At 57.1% G+C, this 23,762-nt stretch overlaps 1 protein-coding gene across 1 annotated transcript in view; it reads right to left on the bottom strand.

The window, feature by feature from the left end:
* NKD1 (NKD inhibitor of Wnt signaling pathway 1) overlaps window positions 1–23,455 on the bottom strand; it is an 84,836-nt gene extending 61,381 nt beyond the window's left edge. Inside the window, exons 1-3 of the mRNA XM_051833876.3 lie at window positions 23,205–23,455; window positions 23,039–23,071; window positions 22,317–22,450 (exon numbers count right to left, since the gene is read on the bottom strand). Of these exons, the coding sequence (XP_051689836.2) occupies window positions 22,317–22,450; window positions 23,039–23,071; window positions 23,205–23,229 (192 nt within the window). The 5' untranslated portion in view covers window positions 23,230–23,455. The remainder of the gene's footprint in view (window positions 1–22,316; window positions 22,451–23,038; window positions 23,072–23,204) is intronic.
* Window positions 23,456–23,762: the final 307 nt, after the last annotated feature.

The raw sequence follows: 23,762 nt of genomic DNA, 5'->3' as shown, positions 1-23,762 counted from the left end.
TCACACTGGACAACCAGAACACACACTCGGTGTGTCGCCAATGGCTGCATCTTCTCCTCCCAGGCCTCAGCAGGGCCTTTAATCCAATTGTCCCTGTCTGTCATCAACAGGTGGCTCCTCCTCACCCCCTACCGCTGCCACCGCTCTCCCTCTAGAACAGCCCTGGGCCTGGCAGCCGGCACTGGCACAGCCAGGAGGGCACCAGGAGTCCAGCCAAGGCCACAGGCAGACAGCTCTCAGCATAGAGACCGCACCACACCACTGCCTAGGGCTGGCGCAGCACCACTGGGGTTGAGGTGGGGATGGGGGGTACCACATCCCCCAAACCCCCTCCGGCCACATGTCCGGCCCAGCACAGATGTCCGGAATAATGTCCCGATCCAAGTGTCACCTGCACTCTGTGAGCTACACGTACACAGCCACTCTCACCTAATCCACACGATGGTCCCCTCGGACTCCCATTCGACAGGTGAGCAGCCGGAGGCTTAGCCAGGTTAATGCACCTGCTCAAAAGTCACACGGACAGGGCGGGGCCTCAGGCTTCATTACCCCCGCCCCAGACAAGGCCCAGGTAGACTCGCATTTTTCCCACCTGTCCACCAGGTGGGAAAGTCTCACTCCACACCTGTGCTATAGCTCTGTTTATGTAAACAAGAAGGCATTTTTGTCCCCCATGAAGCAGCTTTCTCCTCCTCCTTGAGAAAGGTCCGGAGTAGAGACCAGTGCTGCTCAGTCAGAGAATACACCCATACACGTCCTGTGAGATTTCCTCGGGGCCGGCGCTGTGGCGCAGCAGGGTAAACCACTGCCTTTGATGCCGGCATCCCACATGAGCACTGGTTCAAGACCCGGCTGCTCCACTTCCGATCCAGCTCCCTGCTAATGTGACTAGGAAGGCAGTAAGTGGTGGCCCAGGTGCTCGGGCCCCTGTACCCACGTGGGAGATCCAGAAGGAGTTCCAGGCTCCTGGCTTCAGCCCAGCCCAGCCCTGGCCGTTGCAGCCATTTGTGGGGTAAACCAGGGGATGGGAGCGCGCGCTCTCTCTCTCTCTCTCTGTCACTCTGCCTTTCAAATAAATAAATAAGCATATTTTTAAAAAATAAAAATTAATTTTCTAGTAGCCACTGTAAAGAACTTGAAATTAAGTGTAGTGTTATTTGAGCCAATAGGTCTAAAAATGTAAAAAAAAAAAAATACAAAAAAGTCACTGATAAGCAGCTGTGTACGTTTTCCCCTCTTGGACTCTGGACTCCCCATGCACTCATATTCTAGTGCTCAGGAGCCACGTGTGGGCAGAGCCCAGGTGCCTGGCACAGACGGCACCCACAGGGCCCCCACCCCCTGCTAAAGCAACACTGCTCCTCTCCCCGGAGCTCCGGCGAGTCAGAATCTGAGGGGCTTCCCACCCAAGGACCCCATGGAGTCCCCACTTCCCCTGACCAGTGGGTACCATTTCATAGGTTCTCAGGACCTGCTCCAGACGAGGCACCAGGCAAAGAGACGACTCTGGGAGACACAAGGACGAGAAGGAGCGGCCTCTGCCCTCAGGCATCATGCCATCCAAAGGCAAAGGGGGCGACGGCCAGCCGGCTGGCCCTCTGCACCTGCAGGCCGAGCAGCCTCAACCACAACCAACAGAGGGAGGACGATACTCCGGAGGAAACCAGGGCTCTGCATGGGACACATGCAGACAACTTTCTCCTGTCATTATTCCCTAAACAATACAGTAAAACAACTATTTACAGAGCCTTTACGTCGCATCAGGTGTTAGAAGTAACCCACAGGGCCGGCACTATGGCATAGCAGGCAAAGCCGCCACCTGCCATGCCAGCATCCCATATGAGCACCCATTCGAGTCTCAGCTGCTCCACTTCCGATTCAGCTCTATGCTATAGCCTGGGAAAGCAGTGGAAGATGGCCCAAGTCCTTGGGCCCCTGCACTAGCTCCTGGCTCCTGGCTTCTGATCAGCTCAGCTTCAGCTATTGCAGCCTTTTGGGGAGTGAACCAGCGGATGGAAGACCTCTCTCTCTCTCTCTCTCTCTACCTCTCTGTAACCCTGCCTTTCAAATAAATAAAAATAAAAAAGTAACCCAGAGATGATTTTAAGCAGATGGGAAGATGAGCAGAGGCCCTATGCAAAGCTGTACCTTTTTATCTAAGGGACTTGAGCGTCTGTGGATTTTAAACTCTAAGGGGTCACGATTGCATTTGCCAACCCTACTACGTGCCTGGCCCCGAGGACTCCCACCCCTTATCTTTTAATCCCGATACTCACTCTAGGACATGGGTTCTACTAGCAATCCCATTTTACCGATGAGAAGACTGACGCCTGAAAGACCACAGATCTTGCCCAGGGCCCATGTATGTGACCCAGCCAACCCCAGACAAAACAAAGGCGATGCCAGCAAAGCCAAGCGAGGCCGTGGGAATCAGCGGGGCAGCCTTCAGGGAGGGGTGAGCGGACATGAAGGTGGCAGAGGAGGCGGGAGGCAGGGATCCAAGGATGAAGAAGCAGCGTGCAGATCTGCAGGGAGCGCAGAAGCAATGGGCAGAGTCCTGATGGACGGGGCCTTGGAGCCAAGTAGAGAGGCAGGCAGCTGCAGCCCATGCTCAGGGCACTGTATGAGAAGAGTCCAAGTTCAATCCCCCAGTCACGGAAAAGCGCCCGCCACCCAGCCCACGGGCCATCATGCCTGCGGAATCCGACTTCCCAAAATATTTACCCGATGGCTCTGGGCACCAGACTCCATTCTGTAAACTTGGATGCCATTGCAGAGCCGACACCATAGATCTCCCGGGAACAAGATAAACTCTCTCACACACTCTAAATAACCCAGAGGGTGGGGGCACAAGGAAATAAATCAACCCCTGCAGCCACCCAACTTAAAAGGGATTACAGCCGCGGGAGAAGGCAGCCATGCTGCCGCGCCCTCACCGAACAAGCCAGGCACAAACAGGACTGCAGGCAGGCGTCCTTCCTCCACGCCGGGGGAGGGGCGCCAAGGCTGAATCCTCAAAGGGCCACCCCAGTCCCCTTGACTATAACAGGGCCAAGATTCCCACCCAGTTTCCAGGCAGGAGCAATGCCTCCTGGGAACACAGGTCCCAGGTGGAGTGCAGGGGAGGGACCCACACTTCTCTGGCCTGCTAACACAGTCTAGCAGTCAAGCGTCGCAGCGCATGGGCACAGGTGGACACAGGGACAAGGAAGCCCCGCACGTTAAGCCCAGGCGCTTGGCACTGCTGGGATCCCCAACTTGCAGATGGAAAGCCAGAGCCATGTGCTGGTGACAGGCATCGTGGCACAATGAGCTAAGCCGCCACCCGCGACGCCTGCCTCCCATATCAGAGTGCCAGTTGGAGTCCTGGCTGCTCCACTTCCAATCCAGCTCCCTGCTAATGTGCCTAGGAGGGCAGCAGAGAATGGTCCAAGTGCTTGGGCCCTGCATCCACATGGGAGACCTGGAATAAGCTCCTGGCTCCTGGCTTCAGATCGGCCCAGCTCCAGCTGTTGCAGCCATTTGGGGAATAAACTAGAGAATCAGAAAATCTCTCCCCGCCCCCCACCCACCCATCACTCTGCCTTTCAAATAAATGTGAAATAAAGTGAAAAATAAATCTTTTTCAAACAAACAAACAAAAAGCAGGGCCAGAACTGAGCCAAACTTCTCGTCCCTCCAGCTGGGGGCCTCACATGCTGGTGGGACAGCCCGACTGCGGGTTCTTCTGTTCCCCGTCATGCACCCTCAGGTTAAAGCCCAGCTCTGACCAGCCCCCTCCCCTGCCCAGCACCCTTGGGCTCCCCGCTGCCTGCAAAGCCAGCCCCCAGTCCCCAGGGAGGTGAAGACAGGGTGGGTGCAGGCTCAGGCCTTCCCAGGCCATCTCATGTCTCCCGCTCCCAGCTCCAGAAATGCGGCCCAGCCTGTCCAACAGCCCATGCAAGACGGAGGCTTTCCGGCACGAGTTTTTCCTCCCCCAGAACATGAGAATAAAGGGTTCTTTGCTTGTCTCCTGAAATAACTGCCCCCCCCCCCCCCGGCGCCCCGTACAGCAATCTTCTGCCCAGTACAAATATTTCTGTAGAGCTTGGTAACTCTATCTGCGGTTCCTTTTCTGAAAGTCAAAAATCTTGGAGAGTGAAATACGGCAGGGGCCGGCTCTATGACAAGCTCATGAAGTCATGTCTCCCCAAGACAGTCCCTCCTTCGCACCGTGATTAATGTGCTGTTAACCAGAGGACTTTGTGTCTTAACACACGCACAGCAAAGCACCAGCTCACATTGCTGCCAGAACAATTCCCACCACTCTGGACCTGCTCACCGGCCCGACGAGGCAGGCATTGGAGCCACGCTGGGCTCAGGGGCCAGGGAGGACCCAGTGGAGATGGTGGAACTCCAGGTGGCCACGAGGCATAGGTGAGCCATCACCCTGTCCCTGGCCAGGGAAGGAGTACTAAGATCGGAATGCCAAAGCTCACGACTGAACCAGGCCAGCTTCACGACACCTGGAGGAGCCACTGAACCCTGCCTAGGCCTCGGTTTCCCCAGCTGTAAAGGAAGAAGCACCCAGGGGAGCTCCTGAGCCCCATAGGTCACGTCCTCTCTGAACCTCTTCATCCACCAAAGCATAGATAAGCCCCAAAGGTTTAAAGGCAGACTTAACAGGAATCTTCCAGAAACATCAGAATGGGCGACCAGAAAAGAAAGAAGCCAGCTGGCCCAAAAGGTCCTCCTCCTTGAGCACAAGCCCCCTGACGGTTGTCCCCCAGTGCATTCTGAAGACAGCAGCCGCGCGGAGAAACTGGCTTTGGCAGAAGAAAGACTAGGAGAGCCACATCTGGAGGTCACATCAGGGTGTGCAGTGCATGTGCTGGGCACGCAGACAGGTGCAGGAGCACAGCCACAAAAACCCAAACCACGGATCTAAAGCAACTCGGCTCGCACGGAGCCCAGCAGTTAATATGCTGGTTGGGGAGCCACTGTGGCATAGAAGGTAAAGCCGCGCCTACAGTGCCGGCATCCCATTTGGGCGCCTGTTTGAGTCTCAGCTGCTTCACTTCCAATCCAGCTCTCTGCTATGGCCTGAGAAAGCAGTGGAAGATGGCCCAAGTCCTTGGGCCCCTGCACCTGCATGGGAGCTCTGGAAGAAGCTCCTGGCTCCTGGCTTCGGATCGGCACAGCTCCGGCTGTTGCGGTCAACTGGGGAGTGAACCAGGGAATGGAAAATATCTCTCTCTTTCTCTCTCTTTTATTTATTTATTTATTTATTTGAACGTCAAAGTTACACAGAGAGAGGAGAAGCAGAGAAATAGAGAGGTCTTATATCTGATGGTTCACTCCCCAATTGGCCGCAATGGCCAGAGCTGCGCCGATCTGAAGCCAGGAGTCAGGAGCTTCTTCTGGGTCTCCCATGCAGGTGCAGGGGCCCAAGGACTTGGGCCATCTTCCACTGTTTTCCCAGGCCACAGCAGAGAGCTGGATCGGAAGAGGAGCAGCCAGACTCAAACCGGCACGCACATGGGATGCCAGCGCTTCAGACCAGGGCGTTAACTCACTGCACCACAGTGCTGGCCCCTCTCCTCTATCTTTCTGCCTCTCCTTCTCTCTGTGTAACTCTTTCAAGTAAAAGGAATAAATCTTAAAAAAAAAAAATATGCTGGTTAGGACACCAGCATCCTACGTCATACATTAAAAAAAAAAAAAAGATGCATTTATTTACTTATTTGAAAAGCAGTTACAGAGACAGATCTTCCATCCACTGGTTCACTCTCCAAAAGGCCACAATGTCTGGAGCTGGGCCAGGCAGAAGCCTGGAGTCTGGAATTCCACTGAGGTCTCCCATGTGGGTGGCAGGGACCCAAGCACTTGGGTCATCTGCTGCTGCTTTGCCAGGTGCACTCGCAGGGAGCTAGCTCGGCAGCAGAGCCACTGAGACTCAAACCGGCGTCCACATGGGATGCTGGTATAGCAGGCAGTGGCTTAATTCATTGTGCCACAATGCTGGCCCCTTGTCCTACATCACTGTACCCAGGTTCAATTCCCAGCTCCAGATCCTAATTCCAGCTTCCTGCTAATGCGGACGCTGGGAGGCAGTGGTGATGGCTCAAGTGGCTGGGTTCCTGACACCCATATGGAAGACCTGGATTGAGTTCCTGGCTCTTGGTTTCAGCCCCCTGGCTGTTGCAGGCATGTGAGGAGTGTCTTTCTCTAGCTCTCAAATAAACAAGCCCAACTATAGGCAAAAGCCCATAAATGACCTAAATGCCCAACAACAGAAGATCAGTGCAATAAAGCAGGGTACATTCTTAGAATGGAAGGCTTGGGGCCGGCGCCGTGGCTCACTTGGTTAATCCTCCGCCTGTGGCGCCAGCATCCCATATGGGGACCGGGTTCTAGTCCCGGTTGCTCCTCTTCCAGTCCAGCTCTCTGCTGTGGCCCAGGAGGGCAGTGGAGGATGGCCCAAGTGCTTGGGTGCCTGCACCCACATGGGAGACCAGGAGGAAGCACCTGGCTCCTGGCTTCGGATCGGCGCAACACCGGCTGTGGCAGCCACTTGGGGGGTGAACCAACGGAGGGAAGATCTTTCTCTCTGTCTCTCCCTCTCTCACTGTCTGTAACTCTACCTGTCAAATAAATAAAAAATAAAAAAATAAAAAGAATGGAAGGCTTAATAGCCATGAAGACAGTAAGACTATATTATATACTGACATGGACTGATTTCCAAAACACACTGTTAAAACAGCGAGGTGCAGAGCCAGATGTACAATATGCATCTGTTAAAGAAAATGCTTAAGATCTACAGCACTGTGTGTGTGTGTGTGTGTGTGAGAGAGAGAGAGAGAGAGAGAGATTCCTTAAATGAATTTTTCAATTGACCTGCAAGTGCCAGGGCTCTCCAGTCTCGTCGGCCAAGACAGCTGCTCCTGGTCTGGGCAGGGACAGTTGTGCACAGTCACAGGGCAGGGCCCGAAGCACCTTTAGGAACTCAGAACAGCAGACACCTGGACAGAGGGGAGCTGGGACGGGAGCTTCCTGTGTGTGCGTACTCTTCCGTATAATTCAGCACTGTCTTTTTGTTCGGTTTTACCAGGTTTAGGACTTAATTTACCAAAAGGTGAAGAACCTTTTGAGAGGGCGAGGGAGAGGCAAGCTCTCTTCAAACGGGCTCTCCGAAGCTGCAGAGCAGCAAGGCTCGGTAAGGTCTGTGGGGGTGGGTCTGGAGGGGCAGAACCTGACTCCCCAGCCCGTGTTGGCTCTGTCCTCTAGCTAAGCTTCTGCCCCTCACCCCCTGAACTTTATCCACCTGGAGATGACCCTTTAGTGCCTGTCATGCGCCAAGCAGTGCAAAAGGCCCCCAGGACACAAGGGAGAGACACAAGGAACCCACCCCCTGCACTTGGCAGTCTGGCCTCAGTTTCTCCACAGTCCTAATACTGATTCAGGCCAGGTCTCTGCAAAGATTAAATCCCAGATAAGTTCTGCAAGGAAGGCGCTGGAAACCATAAAGCCCAGGGCAAGCACTGGCTGGAGAGAAGCCCGCCCCACTCCTCACCCAGCAAAGCCACAGCGTGACCAAGTGGGATGCCCAAGGTCAGGAGGCTAAGACAACCCCAAGCAGCAGCATGCAGAGCAGGTGCCACCAGCCACTCGTCTACAAGGAAGCTCACGCCCACGGCAGTGGCCTGCAGCCCCACGGCTCCTGGTCTTCTCCGTCGGCCCAGAGCTGCGCTGTCCAACCCAGCGGTCAGAGCCTCCTGGGGCTGTGACATGTACACTTGAACTCCTGCACCAGCACCTCAAGCGCCACATTCCCTGCTCAGCAGCTACGGGCAGCTCCCCTGTCAGACGGCACCCACATGGATCACTTCCAGCACCAGAACATTCTGGTGGGCTGCACCGTCCGGAGGTCCTTTAACATCTCCTTCTTCCTTCCAGTTCGGGAAGGAGCTACCTGCACCCTTGGAAGAGAGGCCATGTGTCAACAACCGTCAGGGAAGCCCCAGATCCCCTTGTGGGTTCCAGGAGCCACAGCCCCGGGCACGTGGGAGGGCAGACAGAGCCACCAACTGGGAGCGCACCAGAGCCAGGAGCTGCGACAGCCACCCACTGGGTCCTTATGATTCTACAAATGGGGGGCACCAGCACCTCCTCAGCCCTGCCCACTCCTGCACCATGCCACTGCCGATCCTCCAGGCTCCAGCGGGCACAGCAGTCACCCAGGGCAGTAAGGTTCTGGTTCCGAAGGCTCGCACAGGTTGGGGGGGCCCAAGGACTCTGCATTTTAAGCAGCAGCCAGAAAGCTGAGAGCAGGTGTGCCTCGGGCCATCCCTGAGTCCCTCCAACCCCACCTCCTCTCCGACTGCTGTCTTCTCTCTGAAGTCCTGGCCACGAAGCTCCCTCCAGCTGCCCACACACGCCCCACCTACTTCCTCATTTCTCTTCCCAAATCCAAGGACTTCTGGAAAAATACAAAAGAGCAGTGCTCAGGTTTTTTTTTTTTTTTTAAGAAAAAAAAATCAAACAATGTAAAAATGGCTCACGAGAGAAGTGGAATTCCTCACTCCTCAGGCAAAGAGTCTGACAGTGTAGCCTTCCAGAGCTTTCTCTGTGCACCTGCACATACAGAGAGACTCAGGCCTGAGCAAGACACAGGAGCAGGGTCCACTTCTGTTTCGTCCCCGCCTGGCTCATCTGGCAGCATTTCAAGGCCTCCTTCCGGTCAGCATGCAAGGCCCTAACACATCCTGCTCTCACCTGCTGCAGGCAGCACCGTGCGATGGCTGCCACCATCACCAGGGTCCCTGAAAGCGTCTGCTCACAGGCAAGTGTTTCTCAGGCCCTGTATAACCCACCGGAGTCTCCCCTCTGCTGTCACTGTGCCCACCCAGCTCCCGCCAAACCCCACCACCACCACCAGGAGCGTGGATCTGCTGACCACCTCTCAGTCCTGTCTCTGTGCCCTACCTCTGAGCAGCTCTCTCTAGTCTACACCCTTTCAGCTATACCACACTGATGGCCACCAGCGATTCTCAGTTGCCAGTATTCATGGCCCTGGCTAGGACTTACCCCTAAACCTATGCTGGACCTGTGACCTGCTGACCAAAAGAAAGTGGCATTGCCAACTCCAGGCCTAGGGGCTGGCACTGGGGTGGAGTGGCTTAAGCCTCTGCCTACAACACCAGCATCCCATGTGGGAGCTGGTTCAATTCCCGGCTGCTCCACTTCCGATGTGGCTCCCTGCCGATACACCTGGGAAAGCAGCAGAAGATGGCCCAGGTACTTGGGCCCCTGCCCCACGTGGGAGACCCAGAGGAGGCTCCTGGCTCCTGGCTTCAGATCAGCCCAGCTCCAGCTGTTGTGGCCATTTGGGGAGCAAACACAGCAGATAGAAGACCTTTCTCTCTGTAACCCTCCCTCTCAAATACACCCTTTAAAAAAAGAAAAAAAAAAGGTAATTTTATTTTCGTGCAAAAAAACTTTTGAAATCTACGCATCCTCTTCTCATAACACACCTTTTCCAGGAACTTTTTGAAGAGCCCATAAGAAGAGTGCTGGGCTCAGGGCCTGGCATCGGCAGGCACTGAGCAAGCAGGGCCGTGTTCCTACCCCAGATGCAGCACAGGGCTGTGCACACGATGGGCAGTGCATGGGCGTGGAACACTGAGGACGCAGGCACACACGTGCCCAGGAGGGACCGAGCCCGCATGCGCCTGAGTGTCCCCGGGTAGGGTGCAGGGAGAACACCCCCAGGGCCCACTGAAGAGGTCTGTTTGCTGTGGTGGTCTTCCAGATCACTGCCGGGGGGGGGAACAACCAAGTCAGGATCTCTGGAAGCCAGGTGGGGAGGGGGCGTGGCCTCTGAGTCGGGGCCGCCAGCCCACGCGGCCTCCCCCAGCCCTCACCCAGGGTGCATCTTGCCAGCAGGGGCCTTTACACTCTGCCCCACCTTCCCAGGATCCAGCTCCATCCTCCAGGACAGGGGGCATGGGCAGCAGCCCCAGGATGACAGATTTCTCCTGCTACCTCTCCCACCTGGCCAGAAGCGAGAGAAGCTGAAACACACAAGATCTGCAGCGGGTAGACAGGCCCACTGTGGGCTGCAACAGCACCCACCTCACTGCCAGCCCACGGACTTCTGTGGCCCTGAGTCACACACGGGCTGAGATACCCTCTGCACACCAACCACACATGCCTCCTGGCCTCTGCTCATCCCATGCTTTCGGCCTTTCCTCCTTTGGCTATCTCCTAGTTACTCTCTGGGTCTCAATCATTGTCGCTGCCTGACGCACAACAGAGCCTCTCCTCCCTTACTCCCCTTCAACACAGCCTGTCCCTCGTCACACTTAGCACACATCCGGGTAATCAGTAATAGGATGCGGCAGGACGACACCTGCTGTGTTCTCTCGTCTGCTGAAACAAACTCATTTCACCCTGAAACACAACTCCACAAGGGACAGAACAGAAAACTGAGGAGCAGTAACACTTGTACCAACACCTAGCCCAAAGCCACCCAGCTGGGGACAGGTGCACCCAGGCCAGGCATCCAGAAAGTCTGATTCTGTGAGCTCTGACCACACTCCGGCATCTCCGACGTGCAGGTGCTGGTCCCCAGGATGCAGAGGCCTAACCCGCCTCCTTGCTGCCCTGTCCCACATGCACCCCCCATGCTGCTCTCCTGTCCAACAGAACACCAGCCAGGGCCGCCCAGCGCTTTGCTCCGGCCACACCCTCTGCCCTCCCCAGCTGCACTAGTGACTTCCACTTGCCGAGCCTGACTCCTGCTCTGGGCGACAGGGGTGTGATACACAGAACAGAGGCAAGGGTTCAACAAGAGGGTGCCTGTAAAGCTTCAGGAGCAACAGCACACGTAGGACTCCCGCTAGGACCCTTCCAGACAGTTGTGGAGGGACAGGTGTTTGGCGCAGTGTTAAAACACCACCTGGGGTGCCGGCATCCCTTATCAAATACCTGGCTTCAAGGCCTAGCTCTGCTCCCCATCCCAGCTTCCTGCTAATGTAGACACTTGGGAAGCAGCAGGTGATGGCTCAAGTACTTGGGTCCCTGCCACCCACAAGGGTGACCCAGACTGAGAGCCCAGCTCCCAGTTTCAGCCTGGCCCAGCCAGGCCAAAGCCAGGGGCCTGAATCTCCATCTGGGTCTCCCATACAGTGGCAGAGGCCCAACACTTGGGCTGTCCTCTGCTGTTTGCCCAGATGCGTTAGCAGGGAGCTGGACTGGACATGGAGCAGCCGGGAGTGAAACAGGTGCTCACCCATAAAGGATGATGCGATGCACATGGCGGCTTAACCTGCTGAGCCACAGCGCCAGCCCATGTTACACACATTTTCATGAACTTTGTAAAGACCCCCATATACAAGGAGTTCAAACAATTTTTGGACCCAGATAAACTTGCCTTTTTGCAGTCCCTGCCTACGCACTCTTATCACAAACATACTGATAGGCCACCACCATCGCCATCAACCTCTAAGCAAGCCCTGGCCAGGGTGTGACAGGCCACGCCCGGCTGTCTGGGTGACCCGAAGAAGTATTTTCTAAAAATTTCAATTGACTGGGGCCGACGCTGTGGCATAATAGCTAAAGCCACCGCCTGTAGTGCCTGCATCCCATATGAGCTCCGGTTCAAGTCTCAGGTGCTCCACTTCCCACCCAGCTCTCTGCTATGGCCTGGGAAAGCAGTGGAAGATGGCCCAAGTGCTTGGGCCCCTGCATTCACTTGGGAGACTGGGGGGAAGCTCCTGGCTCCTGGCTTTAGATCGGCGCAGCTCTGGCTGTTGCAGCCATCTGGGGAGTGAACCAGCAAGTGGAAGACCTCTCTCTCTGTCTCTGCCTCTCCTCTCCTTGGGTAAATCTGACTTTCAAATAAATAAATAAATTTTTTTAAAAATTCAGTTGATTGATAAGTGTTTAAATTGGAACATTCCACGTGATATGCAGACTGTGCAATTCTCTTAATGACCAGATGATATGACAACACCAGGACTGTGCTGAGCAGCACTGCCCCTCAGAACAGGGTCTGTGTTCCCTAGGGCACCCCAGTCCCCACCCCTCCCAGATGTCTCCCAGCCAGCCTGCTGCATTCACTAATGCAACCTCTCTGGCCCTCAGTCTCAGTCTCACCACCCTCCAAGCCCTACTCACCTGCCACCTCCTTCAAAAAGTCCTGTCCCCATCTCCACAGCCCCAGGCCTCTCTTGCAGTTTTACAACTTTAACAGCTTGTGCTGAGTGCTGGCTTCGCGCCAGGCAGTTACAAGCCTCTTATGCTTCAGGTCCTCACAGCCACCCCAGGAAGCAGGCACCCGCATCAGCCCCACTCCCCACCGCAGGCACAGGGCAGAGCCAATTGTTCCAGTGCCTCCGCTCCCCGCCACTTCCCTTCTCTGTGCTGCTCTGTACCCCAGAAGCTGACCCGCGGACCACGCATTCCGGGAGGCCTGCGGGCCCTGGAAGAAACTTGTGGACAGGAAGAGAGAGGGGTCATGGCACTCCGCCCCAGCTGCTCCCTGCTTCTGCAGCGGACTAAGCTCAGTCCTCCCCGCTTCGGCTTCTGCCTGGTGCTTCCCAAATCTCCCCGGCTCCTGTGAGAGCCTTCCCAGCCCCCCACTCTGGCCAAGCCCAGCTGCCCCCAACAGCCCGTGAGGGCTCCCTTAACTTGCAAGGCCATGCTTTGGAAACACTGCCGCCAGGACCGCCTGCCCTTCTGCCTCGCCTCCTGGCTCCCTGCCCTGCTGTGGCCCCCGCAGGGTCCCCTGGATGATCCCCGAGCTCCTCTGAGCCCCCAGAGCACAGCCCGTCACTGACTCCTCCTTATCTCACCAAGCATTTCTTCCACCGAGCACCCACCCCAACGTTGCCCCGCCCCCCGCACCAGCTCCCCTGCCACTCACACAGGGCCTCCCCTCTGGACACGGCAGAAGTTCCAGATCGCCCAGCTCCTCACACCTTCCACGCGGGGGGCCTCCCAGCTGCTGCCGTGACCCCGCCTCTGACCCTGCCAGGCCCCACCTCCCTCCCTCCCTGCTGCCCGCTTGGCTCTCAGCTTCAATCTCTGGTCCTGGATGCGGGCAAAGACGAGGCCTCCCTGCTCACCGCTCAGAGCCTGGACAGTGCTACAACATTTTCTTGGTTGCTCAGGATCTATCTTCCCGAACTCTGCACCAATCTAACTCGCAAATATCCACGCCAAGATCCGGAGTGCAGCACCTGCAGAGCAAAGACAGCCGCAGCTGGAAGGGGCACAGTCCCACCACTGCGCCTGCCGTGGATGGTTCCAGAACTCCCTGCAGAGGCTTCCGCCCCCTGTACAGAACTGCACACAGGCTCCTGCTCACTTTACATCCTCTCTAGGTGACTCACAATACCTAATACTGGTTAGCAGATAATAACAAGAAAAATTGTACTGTTTGGTGCATATGCACTTTTTCTTCCTGCAGTTGCAATTTTTGATCTGCGGTGTATAGAAGCCACACATTAAGAGGGACTGACTGCCACTGACCTGAAAAAGAAGGATCCGGTTGGGAGCACAGAGGGGGATGAACACTAGGAGATCCAGCCATGGCAATCGGGCACACAGAACCCCTCTGGCATGGCTCAAATCCAATCATGGCTCCTGACTTGTCAAATCTTAGCAAGCCAGGAACAGAAGAGAGCTGTCTTACTCAAACAACAGACGCCACATTTAGTGGTGACCAAAGAGAGTAGAGGAGAATCTAACCGATGCAATCAGAGAAGACAGACAGATGAGGCAAAGAGGGGCGTTTCGTGCCTTTAACTCTAAGGTCTGTGAGGCAGCAACTCCGAGCTGTTCCTTATGGTTTCCACAACCCCAGACTCCACGCTCAGGATACAGATGTGGTCAATGCCAAGGAGTGACCGACCACCCAGATGAGGCCTGGTCCCTATTTATGTTCTCAAAGCACCTAGAAGTTTTCTGAGGCACACATCACAGCTTAAAATTAAAAAAAAAAAAAAATTGCCGTTCCCAACTAGTTTGCAAGTTCCCTGAAAACAAGGACAGTGCTGTTGAACAGAGTTAGGGCGCTCCCGGCCTCCAGTGGTCACCTGGTGTGGACTGCAGGAGCAGGGATGGTTCGACCTGAACACATTCAAGATAGATGCTGGGGCCAGTGCTGGGGCAGAGCGGGTTAAGCCACCACCTGCAGCACCGACATCCCATGCTAGCATCCCAGCTGGGTGCTGGTTCCGGCCCCAGCTGCTCCACTTCCGATCCAGCTCCCTGCTAATGTGCCTGGGAAAGCGGTGGAGAATGGCCTGAGTGCTAGGGTCCATGTACCCCTGTGGGAGTCCCAGAAGAAGCTCCTGGCTTTGGCCTGGCCCAGCCCTGGTCATCACAGTGGAGTAAACCTGCATATAGAAGATGTCTATCTGTCTCTCTCTCTCTCTGTAACTCTGCCTTTCAGATAAAATAAATTAAAAAAAAAAAAAAAAAACCTGCTCTACTCTGATGATGTTACCCTACTTCTGAGCCAGAGAGGGGGACAGACCCTGCAGCAGGTGTCACTCCACTGTGAAGCCACTCCTTCCAGTACCCTGGGATCCTCTGAGAGGTGTCGGGTGCACACGAGGCCACACACATGTGCACACAGCGACCAGGAGGGAGAGCGATGCCCAGACCAATTTCTCAGAGCCCCCTAAACACCCACACCCAGGACCCACCCCGGCAGGCAGAGCGGTGCTGGTGAGTGCCCATGTGTGAGGCCAGCCCAAGGATGACTTCAGTGGAGAGGGCCCCGCGACCCTGCCCACATGGACCCTGCCCACTCCGCTGGCCCGGGGAAGCTATCAAAGAATTACTCATGCCTCTGAGAGCGCTTGTTTGGAAAAGGTTCCCCGCCCGCCCTTGGCAGACTGGGGCGGCCCTGGGGGAGGTTCAGGCTCTCCCTCCAGGCCATTCTTCCTGCCGCCGTAAAGAGGCAGGCAGCCTCCCAGGATAAACGGAGCCAGTGACATCAAAGCCCTACTTCCAGATTCAACAACTGAAGCCTTCAGCCCTCGCTGGCCTGGCTTCCAGGATATTCTGGGCGCCTGCCTCAGTTCTCCCGCAGATAGAATGGCAAAGATTCTGTTTGCGAGAGTCGGAATGTTTTCCTTCCTCGGGACGGGGGGGGGGGGGGGGGGGGAAGAATGTCTGTGAGAGACAAGAGCAGCAGAAAGAACATGTGTGAGGGAGCAAGCAAGAGAGAGGGAAGTCGGGAAGGCAGCCGGAAGTGCTGGCTTTGGAATTCAACAGGCGACCTCAAAATTCCAGAAGTTTCTAAACCAAAGCATGTTGTGAACCCACAGCCAGTGAGTGAGCCTACAGAAGCCCTGGAGCTGGGAGGATCCTGGGGTCTTCGCCCATGAACGGGGACCACCAGCCCCTGGCCTCTTTGGGGACAGACCTGGTAAGGCCAGACAAGAAGCCTCCTCCCATGGGCACTGCTGGGGCAGGATGGGTTCCCTCTAGGGTTGGCCGGCACTACCTCCTGTTGCCCAGATCCCTGAGATGCCACCCTCTGCCCATGAGCAGGTAGTCCCACCGCTCAGCCCCCCACAACCACCTGGGCTCAGCCTCTGGGCCTTAGAACGGGCCTCCTCCCCAGCACAGCAGCTGGTGCCACCAACCCTGCACCAACACTGCAGGTTTATCAGCTCCACGGAGTGCTCCCTTAGCCTGAGCCACGCAAGAACTGGCCAGCCTGCCCTGCCCCGCACACCTGCCCAGAGGGGCAGGTAGCTCACAGGTGCCAGGAGCCACTGGCTTTCAGTGCTTTCCAGGAAGAATGACTACCAAGAAGGGTTTCCAGGCCCCACAGGCTACAAAGCTACAATCCCTACCCAACCTCCTGGCCTGGTTCCCACATAGCAAAGCCCACCTTCTAAGGACAGTAGCGAGCCTGGGGCCTGGGGAGCAGGGGGCGCCCACCTGCACAGGTGCTCCCCTGGGCCCATGCCTTGCCTGGCTGCAGGCTGCTGCTCCTGCATTTAGACAGGAATCCCCAGGAGGGCAGGCACCATACCTCTTCTACCCACCACCCTATCCCCAGAGTTTGCCTTAGGGAATTGTCATGCTAATGACTGACAATTCATTCCCAATAATAATCAGTTAAGGAGGGCCTGAAAGGAAAGGCCCAGCTGAGACCACGCCTCCACTCCCGCAGGTGGCACCTTGTTGAAGATGAGATTTGGAAGCCTGGATAAAAGGGGAGAACTGGCTGGAGGTGGAGGGAGCAAGCATGCAGACCACTGAGTCCATCTTCAAGTGTTCATTCAACAGATGCTGCGTGCTGACCACGCACCCTGCGGACAGCACAGGGCAGAAGCTTCATCCCAAAAGTGAGTCTGGCGGTTCCAGTTCAGCCTTGACTTCTGAAGCCCTCCAGGGCACAGTCTGGTCCCTGGGACAGATGGAACAGCCCCCATGCACCCACCTCACTTTCCCAACAGCCCCACTGGGTGAGGGGAGGACACATCCTCCAAGTTCTAGGTCCCAGCAGGACCATGACATTGGAGGTCTCTTGGGTTATATTTTACCCTGGGTTTCCAACAAAACACAAGTGCAGGAGCCGGCGCTGTGGCGTAGCTGGTAAAGCTGCTGCCTGCAGAGCCAGCATCCGAAATGGGCATCGGCTGCTCCACTTCTGATCCAGCTCGCTGCTAATGTGCCTGGGAAAGCAATGGAAGATGGCCCAAGTGCTTGGGCCCCTGTACCCACATGGGAGACCTGGAAGCAGCTCCTGGCTGCTGGCTTTGACCTGGCCCAGCCCTGGCCATTGTGGCCATCCGGGGAGCGAACCAGTGGATGGAAGACCTCCCCCCCACTTGCTCTGCCCCTCCTTCTCTGTAACCCTGACTTTCCAATAAAATAAATAAATCTTAAAAAAAAAAAAAAAAACTGAGCACAGAGGGGACATCATCACTGAATCCCAGGGAAGAGGACACACCTGCGGCCTGGTTCGGCGGATCCAGCCTCCTCGGAGAGAAAGTTTCTGCGGGAGGGCGAGACACCCCTCAAAGCCTGCACCAGAGACCAGCAAGATGCATGGAAGCACCCAGAACCCGACACCCTCGCCCACCACCCACTTTTCCAGAGGGACCCAGACCCCCTGAAACACGAGCGCCCCACCTGGCACCTTACCCAGCTCCAGCTGCCTGGCCTCTCGGCCCCATCCCACAGGGGTAAAGCAGGGGGGTGGGGGTGCCAGTAGGCAGGTGACCCTCCACGGAAAACTCACAGACACAGCGAGTGGAGGCTCAAAGGCCTACACCCCGAGTCCTCCACCAGCCTCAAAGCAAATCATCTTTTAATTCTGAAACACCAAATATTTAATTTATGCTCTACCTCAAATGTCAAGTCCACCTCCCGGCACATAGCTTTGAAACCACGTAAGAAGGCCTAACACTTTCCATATGGTGAAGACATGGGGCCTTTTAATTGTGCCAACTGGTATCATTCAAGGGCAGTTCCCCTGGAATCCGGCACTCGGGCAACCTCATCGCCTGGCCCGGTCCGCCCCCACGGGCTCCAACTGGGCTTGCACCCTCCGGATCTCCCCCCAATATCAGAATGCACTGGGTGCCCCCTAATCAAATCCCCCACCGCCTGGCAGCCGCCTTTGATCCAGGCAGACTGGCCTGCACCGCGCTCACAGCCTATTTCTTCAGGCAGCTCTGCTACAGGAGAACAAAAGGGTCAACACACAGGGTGGCGTGCGGGCTCTGAATCAGGAGGTGCACCTCCGCACGCACGCATGCACACACACGCACGCACGCACACCTGTGCCACACGAGCAGGGACACGGGCACCAGTGGCTGCTTCTGCCAGGCTTCCCACCTGAGGCCTGGCTGTGTCCCATTCCCTGATCTAAGAGTTCAGTGTTTTTGGCCCCCACCCCTGTACTGCCCATGCCCAGCCCTTCCGACGGGTCCTGCAGTGAGTCCAGCCGCTGCCACGCGTCATCTCACGATGCCAACAGGACTGTCCCTCTGTGGAGCGCACTGCCCTCGGACCAGGCACTGCCCAGTCCACTCTACTTCTCGCATGGGACTTGTGCCCCTCCTGTTTCGCATGACTTCTCCAACGAGTTCACAATCCCTTGGACTTCATCAAGGACCCCCAGAATGACCAGAAGCCCAGGCCTCAGCCTGTGTCAGTGCCGGCAGTGGAAGCGAGGCAGGCAGGAGAGAGACAGCCTGGGTCCTGCCACCCCCAGCCTACAGGTCACATCTCCCCACCTCCAAACTGGCTTCCAGGTTCCACCTTTTTTTTTTTTTTTTTAAGATTTACGTATTTCTTTGGAAAACAGAATTACAGAAAGAGAAGGAGAGAGAGAGAGAGATCAATCTTCCATACACTGATTCACTCCCCTAATGACCACAATGACCAGCACTGGGCCAGGACAAACCCAGGTGCCAGGAGCTTCTTCCAGGTCTCCCACGTGGGTGCAGGGGCCCAAGGACTTGGTCCTTCCTTTGTTGCTTTCCCAGGCAGATTAGCAGGAAGCTGGATTAGAAGTGGAGCAGCCAAGACTTGAACTGGCACCCATATGGGATGCTGCTGCTGCAAGCCGTGGCTTTAACCTGCTGTGCCACAGTGCCAGCCCCAGTTCTATTCTTTTTGAATGGTTATCTACTATAACCTTGCCAAGGATGAGAATATTTTGATACCCATTTTGCAGATGGGTTAATTAAGGTATACAAGAATAATTCAAAAAGTTCATGAAAAACTTTTAAAAGTTAAATTAAAAACTAAATAATGGGCTGGTGTCATGGTATAGCAGGTTGGGCCTCTGTCTGTGGCTCTGGCACCCCATGTGGGCACTGGCTTGGGACCTGGCTGCTCACTTCTGATCCAGCTCCCAGCTAATGCACCTGGGAAAGCAGCAGAAGACGGTCCACATGCTTAGGCTCCTATACTTACACAGGAGACCTGGAAGGAGCTCCTGGCTCCTGGCTTTGGCCTAGTCCAGCCCAGGCCATTGTGGCCATCTGGGGAATGAACCAGCAGGTGGAAGATCTGTCTCTCCCCTTCTCTCTCTGTAACTTGGCCTTTCAAACAAATAAATCTTTAAAAAAAAAAAAAAAAGGTACGTTTTGGCACAAAAACGTCTTGAAATCCATGCACAGTTTTTTCATAATACACATTTTCCATGAACTTTTTCAAGACTCCTCATATGCATGAATTTCAATTCTTTGGGGCCAAAATAAACTTATAAATCCACTTTCCAAGAACTTTTCGAAGCAGCCCCCTACACAGGTAAAGTGGCTTGCATGAAGCAACAAGCAGGTGTGGAGAGCCTGGCCCCCTTCGCATCTGCACCAGGAGGCCAGGCTTGTCCCACACCAGCGTGGTCGCCGTAACTCCCCAGAGGACCTCGCACATAGCTTGGCCCAGGCTGAACGCTGACCGAGCTCCTCAGGCCCTGTCCTGGACGCAGAGGACCTGCAGGGGCCCCTCCTGCCTCTTCCTGCCCCACAGCTAGCTCATCTCCAACCGCTCAGTAGGCAGCCAGTGCACCCCGCTCTGGGGATGCGCAAACACGGCACTCTCCAGGCGGCCGCTGCGACCCAGGACTGCACCACACTCAACTTCCCTTCTCCAGGAAGGAGGAAAACCCCAGCCAGTCCACACTAGCTGGCCGGCAACTGCAGAAGGCTTTGGGGAGGATTAAGATAATGTAAGCAAGGTGCTAGACACACACAGGCACGTCATAAGCAGTTCTTATCGCAGTGATAACGATACCGCTAGTGGGACAAGCTTCTGGGGACAGGCTTCCCAGGGGAACGGGCCTGGGCCTGGGCCTGGGCCTGGCTGGAGGACTTCTGCCAGCCCAGGAACCCAGCAGACCTTGGAGCCCACACCCTCCTGCAACCTGATGATGATATCGGGGAAGGAGCTGCCGGCCAGCCCGGGGCCGCCCACTGCCTCCTGCTCAGCATCCCAGCATCAAACTGTGAGCATTCACAATTACAGACTCTGGACTTCCCAGACTTTCCTCTGCATCGACTTTAGGCTCTTTCAACTTAGCATCTTCCTAACCAATAATACGCACGGAGTCTGCGGTTTAACGCCCTACTTGCTTTTCGCCTGGTCAAAGACATAGATAACAACGAAGACATAAAAGAACCCTCCGGGTACCACCACCAGAAGTCGCCTCCCAGGACCCACCAGCGCTGCCCCACACCTGGGCACACTCTAACCACCTCCCAGGGCGAACTCGCCACCCCCCCCCACTGCTGGGCCATCTGGGGCGTCTCAGGCATCCAGGTCCCAGTCACCAGGAGCAACACCCAAAGAGGCAGACCGCTCCCCTCCCCCCCAGCCTGACACACACACACACACACACACACACACTCTTAACATCTTTGATGCCTCAGCCCACCCTCCACGCACCCGCCACATGTCACGCCGATGGCTCTATGCCTCACATCTTCAAACGTACTTTGAACAAATATTAATGACTCCTCAGTGTTTCTCGGAGAGAGGGGGCGGCGGGGGAGGGGGCTCCCATCGTCCCATGCTGTCCTCAGCTGGGGGAAGAAAGCAGCCAACAGAATTCCGTGACTTCACCAAAGCCACAGACTTGAGCTGGGCCCCCTCCCCACCCGCCCGCCTTTCCCCCAATGGCAACTTTTACTGGCTTGCACTCCTCCTGCTGGGAACACTACTATTTAATTAAAAACGACAGACTTTTGTTTTCCTCTCCTTCTTTCCTCCTCCCTCCCATCCTCCCAGCCTGGATGCCAAGGAGACACACCAAAAACATGCGCGGAACATTTGTTATGGCTTTGAAGATAAAAGTCAATTGAAGTAAGCCCTCGCTGTATTTCAAGTCTCCCCTCTAGCGTGGAGCAAAAGCCGCCTGGCAGTTTACGAAAGAAAGAAAGAAAAGGGGGGGAAAAAAGGAACTGCAAATAAATGTCATTCTGCAGGAATACTTTGTAAAAATAAACAGGCTGAAAAAACCCAAAACTTGATTAATGGAAATCCACTCCATGGGCCTCTGTCTTGAGCTGCAAATGCGTTTGTTCATATGGCTAAATTGCATCATTTTCACTGCCCTTTAAATAAATAAGTAGGATCAAAAACTAGAGACGGTGGGGGAAGAAAGGGAAGTTTGTAGTCCTGTTTTTAAAGGGCGCCGGCTGCAGTGCCCCCCACCCACCAAGTTCTGATCTTTACTAGGGCTTAGCAGCTCCAATTCCAACCCAGCCAACAGATGAAGAGAAATGGAGAAAAGAAAGCATCCAGCTAAGCCCTGGCGGGGGAGGGGGAGGGGGGCTTCTCCCAGACCCAGAGGTTATTTCATCCCCGAACAGGAGTCAAACGTGATCCCCAGGCCCACAGCCCCACACTGGCCCCTGCAGCGGAGCTGCCCAGTCCCCAAGACACAGACACACACACACACACACACACACACACATCTGAAGACTCCACCGGCTTCGCCCCAGCCCACAGTCCAGACCAAAGAACTAACCAGACCTGAGACTTCAGTCTGTTCCCCCTCTAAGTTAAAAAAAAAAAATTAAATGTCACATCAAAAAGTTGATTCATCCTTTGATCCTCAGCTTGCCAGAGTTCCACGCAGACCGCCTGAAAGCCCCGTGCCGAGTTCTGGAGCTCACAGGACATCTGTGAACAGCAGTCCCAGGCCAAGAGCTGCGGCTGGCCTCACTCAATGCCCTGTCATCCCTACTGCTCCTCCGGGAACAACTCCACCCTCAGCAGCCCACGGAGCCGAGGCCCCAGGGTGGGCCTGGGGGCCACAGCCAAAGGAGGCCCTTGCTCCCGAGGCCCAAGCTAGGGGGTCTGCGGGGTCCCTGGGCCCCCCAGCTCTGGCCCCCAGCTGGCAGCCTGCCCTCCTGGGGTCCCTGGGCAGATGGCACTGAGGACTGCTGCAAACACTCAGACACATAAGGGGATGCCTGTAAGACCTGCCCGCCACGCAGTCACCCTCAGCGCCCTCTCTCTCTCCCCAGCCCCACCTCAACTCCACCTTGGAACAGCAGCCAGACAGGGGGAGAAGTCAGAGAAAGGCCCTCAGACTACTCCAGCACACACAAGCTCAGCCATCAACTGGGCCCACACCGCCTGGGCACCTAGGACCTTCCTCCCAGGGAACCCTTTCCTGCAGGGCACTGCCCAGCCTGACCTAAGGCCCCCCAAAGCACAGGCGCCCAGGATCGCCGAGAGGAGGCGGGCGGCAGCTCCAAAGGGATTCTGGGACGATGGAGCGGTACCAGAAGGGCGCTAAAAGTTGGGGTGAGTGGGGCGAGAGGGTGGGGCAGGGGTCGTACCCGAGTGCCTCGGCCAACGGTGCCGGCCAACCGCAGCTGTCGGGGTGCAGAGACGCCGCCTGGGCAGCGCTGCCTCCCGATCCACTCCTCGATGCCTTTCCGAGCCCAGGCGGCGCTCACGGCGAAGCTGTCACCTGGGGCGGGGACGACAGGAAACCCCTGAGTCTGGCCCGGGAGCAGAAAGTCAGCCCAGAGCAGAGGGTAGGGAGCCAAGGCACTGCGGGCCAGGGCAGAGCCCGAGAGAGGGGTGCAGGTCATCAGGGTACGTTTCAGTGGGACCCCAAGAACCAGGACCCCTAAGAGGAAAGAGGGGTGTGACCTGTACCCCGGGAGGAGGAGCTGGGGAATGAGAAGATGGAGCGCGCGCCCGCCGGAGCCCAGGACTGCGGGATGGGGTCCGGAGAGGGGGCGCAGCGGGCGCAGGAGCCAAGATCTCGGGAGAGGGGGTTAGGGGCCAGCGAGGCTGGGAGTCAGGATTTGGGGGGAGGCACTTGGGGGTCTGAAGAGGAGGCTGTGAGCACAGAGGGCGGAGGAGGGGGAGGGGATGAGGGGTTCAAAGAGGCGCGCAGGACGGCTGGGAGGGGGTCCGAGGGGCAGAAGACGGGGCACGCAGGCTGCTCGGGGGCGGGTCTGGGGCCCCTGGTCGCAAGCCCCGCGGGCTGGGCCCTTCGGCCACCGCGCTGCCCCCTCCGTCCCCCGAGCGGAGCCCCGCGCGCCCCTACCTTCCGGGCTCTCCCTGCGCTTGCACACGGCGGCTGCAGCACATCGCGCGCGGCGGCGGCGAGGGGGGCGGCGGCGGGAGCCGGAAAGAAAGGAGAGGGAGAGAGTTAGCGACGGCGGCGGCGGGGCCGGGGCCGGGGCCGGCGCGCGGCGGGCGGGGGCACTGACCCGGCTTGGAGTGAAGTTTCCCCATGCTGGGGGCGCGGCGGCCCGGGCTGTCCTAAGCCATGCGCCCGGCCCGCCGGCCCTGCGCCTCTCGCCTCGCCTCGCCCGCTCCCTCCTCCCGGAGCAGCCCCCGAGCCGAGCGCAGCCCGAGGCGGCGCCGGGACGCGTTCCTGCCGCCGTCGCCGCGGCCCGACTGACGCCCGGGCGCCGAGCCCCCCAGCCCGCCGCCGCGGCCCCGCGCCTCCCCGCGTGCCCATTGGCCGGGCGCGGCGCATCAAAGGCGAGGCGGGCGGCGGCGGGGGCGGGCGGGGCGGAGCCTGCGGCGGGGGCGGGGCGCGCGCGGGTCTGCGGTCTCCAGCCAGGGGCCGCGGGCTGGGGACCCGGGCGGGGCGGCTCGGGCCAGGGGGCGCCCTGGGGCAGATCCTCGGTTAGGGGGCTGCGCGCCGTGGAGCCGACACCGCCCTCGCCGGCCGTGCTCCGCCTTCCTCGCCCTGGGTTTCCTCCAAGCGGGCAGGGCGGGACTTGGTGGCTCCAGTGTGCAGGTGGGGAAACTGAGGTCGA

Source organism: Oryctolagus cuniculus, chromosome 18, assembly GCF_051225735.1.
Source record: "Oryctolagus cuniculus isolate XC-2025 breed Fujian yellow rabbit chromosome 18, ASM5122573v1, whole genome shotgun sequence".
In the NCBI taxonomy this organism is placed as follows: Eukaryota; Metazoa; Chordata; class Mammalia; order Lagomorpha; family Leporidae; genus Oryctolagus; species Oryctolagus cuniculus.
This window is presented reverse-complemented; position numbering and strand designations above follow the sequence as displayed.